This window comes from Helobdella robusta (assembly GCF_000326865.2).
Source record: "Helobdella robusta unplaced genomic scaffold HELROscaffold_12, whole genome shotgun sequence".
Taxonomy (NCBI): domain Eukaryota; kingdom Metazoa; phylum Annelida; class Clitellata; order Rhynchobdellida; family Glossiphoniidae; genus Helobdella; species Helobdella robusta.
This window is the reverse complement of record NW_008703664.1, coordinates 1,506,218-1,514,409: the sequence shown is the minus strand read 5'-3', so window position 1 is coordinate 1,514,409 and position 8,192 is coordinate 1,506,218. Positions and strand designations below refer to the sequence as shown.

Here is an 8,192-nt window from a genome sequence, read left to right as displayed (position 1 = left end):
ATGTGCGGAGCAAGATTTTTGCATTATAATTGATTTCAGACTTATCACAAAAAGCAATCTTATCTGAAACCTGGCAAACCTACACAGAAGCAGGCAAGTATGCTCACTCGAGAACCCGCCAACGTTGAAACTTCCCATTCTTGCAGTACGAGAAGGCGCCTATTCGAACACACCGATGTCATATTTGTTAGGTGAAACATCATCAATTCAGAATTTTCCCATTTTAATTTAGTTTAGAGATTTGAGCGAATGTATACATTTAGTTTTTACTTTTAAATTCGTTCGTTTGGGAGTTTGCTCTTAGGTGATGATTAAATTTTCTTATTGAAAAGCTTTTTTAAAATTCTGCAAAATCTTTGCAGATGAATTGGTGTATGTAATTTGATGAGCATGATGAATGAGTCTGAGGGAAGGACTCTTATTCAACATTTAATTAGCACTCGTGCGTTTGGCTCGCGATCTTTCCAACGATCAAACATTTTAATTTATTACTTTCAACATTCATTAATTTTGAAAGTAATTGTCTCCTCACGTACGCCAGCCCGTCCACTACACGAATCGGAAATAATTTCCCATTTTTAATAATAGGACAGAAATGTTTTGAGGAAAGAGAATAATGCATTGATGACAGCTGGAAAATTATAAAAGCGCAATCAAACATCGTTACTGACATTCACTCAAGCCCCTCAAGCTGAACAATTTCAGTAGATGAGCATTTGAATGCAGATGAAGAAGAATGCATGTGTATGTGCCTGTGTGTGTGTGTGTGCGTGCGTGTGTGTTTGTGTGTGTATGAGCTAAGCGTATAAATATAGATGTATTAATGCATGCGTACTTACAAACAAAACAGACAAATATATACAAAGCTGGACAAAGAAGAGCAACAGGCCACTGTTCAAGTGTTTGAATCTCATTTTAAAAAATCAGTATACTTGTTTGTTCATCCATCCATTCATTTATCCATCCATCCATCCATCTATCTATACATCCATCCATACATACATCCATCCATCCATCTATCCAACCATACATCCATCCATCCGTCCGTCCGTCAGTCTGTTCATCCATCCATCCATCCATCCATGTATAAATTCACACATATATTTATTTGTGTGTTTGTTTTAAAACATTCATTCCAACGTTGGATTCTGAATAAAATGGATTCCTACAACCTAATCATGCACTATCAGGAAAGTATTGAAGAAAACATGCGTAAGGTACCGATGTGGGAAAAGATGTGATGACGACACGCTAAACTTTGTCAACTGCGCAGTTGCAAACCAGGAGACAGCGAGACAAACGGACAGAAAGATAGACATACAGATAGGCAAACAGAGAGACAGGTAGACAAACAGACAGCCTGATAGACAAAAAGACGATAGATAGACAGACAGATAGATAAACAGACAGATAGAGAAAAAAAGTGAGAAATGAAAAGAAAGAGAGACAGGCACAAACAAAGAGGAAGACAGAGTCTTGTGTCATTGTTGAATTGAGTTTGATGTAATGATTGCATCTTTTCAAATTTAATTTCTCACGAGCGTGATTGCTAGGAAATGGTTTACCACAGAACACGACTTCTTACGTTTTCTGTGTGTTAGTGAAAGTGTTGTGCCACGTTATGGCATGATGAAAATTTGTAGTGGTGGTTATAACAAATGATGAGATTATTACTAACACAAATGAAAGCAGTTGAAAGTAATAATTACATCGTTACATACATCTATAAAATACGCGTGCTCGTGTAACATTACGATAATTACCATTAAATGAAAAATATCACTAGCAAATATTTTTTTAAGTATCTACACACAGTCTATTATTTCACTAAATGTTTATTTTTATATTTAACTCCATTTCATTTAAAGTTACTTACAATTTGAAAAAAAAATATTTTGTTATATGAGACATTCATTTTTCAATATGCAATTTTTTTTCATTTCAATGAAAAAACGCTTAACGTAACATAAACATCGCATGACATTTTGTGACATCTACCTACAATTAACTCCCACGAAAATTTTATAAAGCTCAGAGGTTTAAATAGTTTTGGCAAAAAACTCAGTGGTAGAAAATCCACTGTATGATAAACGTTTAATTTCGCGACGAGTGGAGTCCGTCGGACATATTAATCCCTTGCAAAGTCTCCTGACAATTTTCATTCAACTTGGTCAACCTACTACTCTACATACATTCAAACATTTCCCCATTTCTTTATCCGTGTCTACACATTTTCGTTCGCGCGCAAGTGTGGGTGTTTGCGTGTGTGTGTTTGCTTGTGTGTGTGGGTGTGTGTGTTTGCATGTTTTTGTGTGTCGGTGAGGTTTCTTTCTTATGTTTAGAAACGGAGTAAACTGAAATGTTTTGGTTAGAATTTTCATTCAATTGTTTCGTTCCCTGATTGCTGGTTCTTTTAATTGTTTCAGATACTTCATAAATCTTTCCCCTTGCACAAGTTTTTCGTACATTTGTTCAAAGTTTTCTAGTTTTTTATTCCTTTATTTATCAAATATTTTGAAAAAATATGAAAAAACTATGCAGTTATATTTATAATTATAAAAAAAATTATAAAATTAGTTTGATTTATAAATATAAACTCGCCAACAAATTTATAAATATTTTCCCCTTTCCATAAAATCTGAAATATAGATTTTTGCACCTTATTTCTTGAGTTCATTCAAACAAAATGTTTGTTGCTCTTTTGAATTCGTGCAAACAAGATATGCAAGACTACCTCTGCAAATGTTTCGTTCTGCTTGAAATGTTCACACAAATTCACTCAAAAGTATTCACGTTTTATCTTTTGTCACACAGACCTTTTGAAAATATTATTTGGAGTTTTAAGAAGTCAGGCTTCTAAATTAAAAAATTTGTTTTTAGTCCACTTATTATTATAAGTAATTTTTAAATGACACTTTCAAAATGTCAACAATTCGTCGGTAACCGCGAGAATGAGACCTGACATGACGATGACAGAAACTTCTGAGCCGACAACAACAACGAAATTATCTTCACACACACGCACACTCACTCACACACACACACACACTCACTCACTCACTTACACGCACACTTGCACACACACACACACACACACACTCACTCACTCACTCTCTTACACACTCACTCACTCACACACACACACACACACACACACACACACACACACACTCACTCACTCACTCACTCACTCACTTACACACACACTCACACACACACTCACACACGCGCACACACAATAAATCTTGGCACATACAGTTATTATTGTAACACAGATCCCACTTCTTCATTATTGAACTAACAAAACTGATAAAGTTTAACATCACATTAATGTGATAACAACAGGCAGAGAGCGGAAAGAAAGAAAGAGAGATAAAAAAAAGAGACAAAAAAGAGATAAAAAGAAAAAAGTAGAAAAGATGAATGTGATAATGCCAATTCATCCTGACGATAAATTTAAATTGATTCGCAACCAATCACGGGACAGAACATTACGCAGCCCGTTGACAATTAAATAATTTCAGAAATAGTCACCCTACATAGTCAAATGTCAATTAACATGTGATCGTATGTTAGAGCCGTACAGAGAAAATGTTATAACAACGAACCGTGTATGGAGAGGTTGATTTCAATTTCATCTCTTCCAATGGTGTTTTCAGCTATGCAGATGTAGCTGCCTTCATCTTCCGGGGTGGTGTCGGAGATGCTCAAACCGTTCTCCAGCGTCTTGCTTCTGCTTGGGGGGCAGTTGTTAGACATGAAAAAGGACACTTTAAAATATTAATTCGTTCTGATATTCCAAATATGCCTGCAAGTTAATAGCTAAAACAAAATGTTCTGTTCATCATATTGTTACAATGACAATGTTTCTAAATATTGATGGTAAGTTTTAAGTTTAAGATGGAATTAAAAATAGGTTCTGCAATAATATTTGGTGGTGTCAATTTTTACAACATGTACAACAAAATTTTCCTTATGCAACTAATGCAATTAATTTGATTTAGATTTAAAAAGCAAAAAAACTATTAACAAAAATCATGTAGAAGTGTTAATAAAGTGAACATCCATACATAAAAAAAAGCAAATAGAGAGAGAGAGAGAGAGAGAGAGAGAGAGAGAGAGAGAGAGAGAGAGAAAGAGAGATAGAGAGAGAAAAAGATCTTAATGACGTGCTGACCTTTCGTAAGGTACCTGGCCATTCTTTTTCTTCCATTTTATGATCGGTTCAGGGAAACCATTAGCCCTGCACTCCATCACCACTGACTCCCCTCTCTTTATTACAATCTTTCGAGAACTACTCTCATGTATTTTTGGTTTCTCTGCGTTGAATATTAATCAGGATGTTTCGACTTTTAACCGGCATTGTATTTTTTGAAACAGGCAACATAGAAGCGAAAAGTTCTATCTTAATCAACATCAATCAATTTAAAATTGTGATAACTGGATGCATTGATGTCGCTGGTCCGTTATGAAATGTTGCATCAATCGACTGCATAATTGGAGGCAGCTGTAGCAACATGCTTAACCAATCAAATCACTCACCCTCGTGCCTCAATGACGTCTACGTGCTAGTTTTTAATCAACAAACCAACTGCTCAACTAATTAGTCCGTCAATCCATCAATCAATCAATCAATAAGTCAATCAATCAATTAGTATGTCAATGAACCAATAAGTCACTTAATCAGTTAATTAGACAATCAATCAATTAGTCTAATAATGATCTAAAAAATTAAACGGTCAATCAACATTGATTGAGAAATACTGAAATTTAGTTTGCTAAACATAAATGCAGAATTAATATCAATAATAATAAAATAAAAAATCAATAAACTGGTTTTTTTAAAGTTTACTTTGCAAAATTTTTGCTATTTTTATCAGAACACATTAGAAATGTTAGCAATAAATAGAACACAACTCACACACTACTTTATAAAATCAAAAACCTTGTAAATCACAAAATAAAAGCAATATAAATAAAATATATATTGTACATGAAAAAAAACCTAGCAAAAAGTTTCGATGTTTTCCAAAATAAAATTCTTGCAACTAAAAAAATAACATATTAGTTCATTTGTAGCAAGCACTTATTTAGCACAAAACAACATAAGAAATGAAACATTTGTAGGGAACCTTGAATCATGAGGCGGACGGTCCTCAACACGATATTCCTATCTTCCTCGTGGCATCGATAGAAGCCAGTGTCGGAGCTGATGGCTTCCTTGATGTGCAGCGTCCCATCCTTCTCAATCTCGTACCGACCTCCGCCGTCGTCTAGCGCTGAATCTGCAAAGTCCTTGTTCCACGTGAAGTGTCTCTGCCTAGATCGCTCTGAAATATTACCAGAGTAAGTAACAATGGGGCTGATGATATATAGCACATGTTATACGAAAGACAAACAAATTGATAGACATTATGAAGTGCCAAAATAAAATTGTGCTTATGTTTTTGAAAATATAGCGAGCCAACAAAATGCAACAGCGTGAATAAGATGATGACGAGATTTAAAAATTAATGAGAAAAATATCGTAAGATTACTCTCGATGCGTCGTGTTGAAAGTTTTTTTGTCAAAGCCATCAGTGGTAACAAAAACATTGATAATTGAAGTAATAAACAAAAAGGATCTTTGATAAACAATGAGAGAAATTTGTTCCATGCCCATTCTTAATTATGTTACTTTTGAAAAAGATTAAAAAATTGGAATTTCGGTTTTCTGTCAAATATAATTTATATAAATAAATTTGTGTGTGTGTTGGAAATAACAGTAATTAAGAGAAAAAAATAAAATATTAATGATTCCAAAGATTGCGACCAAAATCTTCTAGCAACAACCTCCAATAAATCCAGGATCCACCAACAGTAATGTTAACAACGATATGATGAAATGCTTTGGAACCCTATACCATTGTTTCAAAAAACTCGATTACGCAAAGTTTAGGAATACAAAACTCATGTCTAAGGAACAACTGAGAACATGTACAATAATTTGTTGAACTGTTTGGTTAGTTTTTGAAATGGTCTATTGGAAGGTTGGGCAACCACGTTAGGATGATTACTTTATATAATTATAATTATGTTGTGGACCGTGCCTCAGAGTTGAGTAGACAACATTTAGCGATTTGAGATGGGTAGGATGAAAGATTTGATGATAATGAATGGTTAATGTCTTTACATTAGCGTTGATATATTTAAAACATTGAAGAACAACTTCATTAACAGTTCATGTGAATATTATTTTATTCTTAAAGTTGAGACAATTACATTCGCCGGCAAAAGTTAAAAAAAAATTTCACGTGAATCTTCCGAAAAAAGTTTTTTCTTAAGACCTGTTTTGTTTATTATTCTGTTTTATAAAAAAATAATTAAATAAAATTTTTTGCTGTTGCAACTTTCGTGATAAATGAATGTTTGTGAGGTCAAGCGGCGCCTCACAACTCCAAATGGACAAAATACAAAAAATCTGATCAATGATTCATGGGACATTACGTACTTGATTTGTATTTCTTTGATTTATGTTCATCTTCAACGCCATCATCGTCATCACTGACGTCATCATCGTCGACATCGTCATCCTCGTCATCGTTGTCGTCATAATCATCTTCATCACTTTTGGAGCATTTGATGATGACCGGACTACCAAGAACAACTTCGATGTTTGAAGAAGAAGACGATGATGCAGATGATGATGAAGAAGGTGATGATGATGAAGTGGATGATAATGATGATGATATTAGAAGTGGATCATCATTTTGACTATCGTTCAAGTTGGTTTGCGGTTTTTTATTGCTAATTCTGCCCAAAGTATTAATGTTATTTACATTAAAATTGTGGTCATTATTTTTGTTGGCGTAATTATCATTGCTGTGGTTCTGGTCGTTCATTTTAACGCTGCTGCTGTTGATGTGGCTGACAGGCCTGCTGTAAATGGAATATTTGTGTTTCGCACTTTTTCGGCGATTGTAATTGATGTTTTTGTCGATGTTGTTGCTGTTGTTGTTTTTGCTGCTATTGTTGTTGCTGCTGTTTTTATTGTTGTTTTTGATTTTGAAGGTGTTGTTGTGACGTTCATTTTTTGTTGTGGCGTAATGATTACGTTTCTGCCTCCTCAACTTCTCTCGAACATCTGGACCTGATAAAAAATATTTTATTTTAATTATTTTCTTTGTTCACGTTAAAAAAAATCAAAATATGCAAACAATTACAATTAAAAACTGCGTTCAAGGTATTAAATTCTATAAAAGTTAAATGACTGAATGGTCATTTTGAAAAGTTATTCAGTTGCATCAGTTAGATACAATTTTTGGCTCAGTACAATTCAGAACAACAAGCGATGAATAATTTGATGATGAAAACATATAGAGTTCCCCATTACGTTAACCATGAAAGAATGACAAGCACCTTGGCATCCCCCCAATCACCTGAACCAAACCAGCATCCGTTTGCAATCACTACCCTTCATCAATCCGAGAAAATGCAGAATTACATGGAACACATCGAATAAAAACAGTTTGTTTATTATTACTACTATCATTGTTGCTGTTGTTGTTATTGTTGTTGCTGTTATCATTATTGTTATCATCTTTTTTTTTTATTATTGTTATAACATCTATTGCATCTTTCAATGTAACTCTGAATATATAATGCCTGTGAGTTTGAAATAAGGGACAATAACCAAGTCACAATGCTACTACCAACAACAATTTTTTTTCACCCAACATATCTTTACAAAAATTTCAGCAACACAAAGTGTTCACATCTACATACAAAACAACGTCCTCCAACAATTTTTATTTCCAAGAAAGACACCACCGCAAATTTACAACAACAACTTCAACGTTTCTTACAAACATTACCGTACCAACACAATAAACAACAATACCTTGTGCAATGCTATAAACAGCAATTACTACTTCTACAATGGCGACAACATCAACAGCAACAAGATACGCAACCACTTTTTAGATCAGTGGGAACATCGTACATACCTTTGCAACTTATGTAAAATTACTTAATTTACAAACAAAAAAGTTCCTTAACGATTGTTGTACTACAATGTTGTGCAATTTAACGAAAAAAAAAACAAAATTGAATGTTGATAACATTAATTGAGATTAAATAGTACATAATTTGTTTTTAAAAACTTCTAAACTTAATATAAACATGTTTGAGGTTTTAATTTTTTGTAGACACGA

At 33.8% G+C, this 8,192-nt stretch overlaps 1 protein-coding gene across 1 annotated transcript in view; it reads right to left on the bottom strand.

Moving 5' to 3' along the window:
* HELRODRAFT_72804 (hypothetical protein) overlaps window positions 1-4,281 on the bottom strand; it is a gene marked incomplete at both ends in the record, with an annotated part of 20,963 nt that extends 16,682 nt beyond the window's left edge. The window contains one exon of the mRNA XM_009013538.1: window positions 4,192-4,281. Within this exon, the coding sequence (XP_009011786.1) occupies window positions 4,192-4,281 (90 nt within the window). The remainder of the gene's footprint in view (window positions 1-4,191) is intronic.
* Window positions 4,282-8,192: the final 3,911 nt, after the last annotated feature.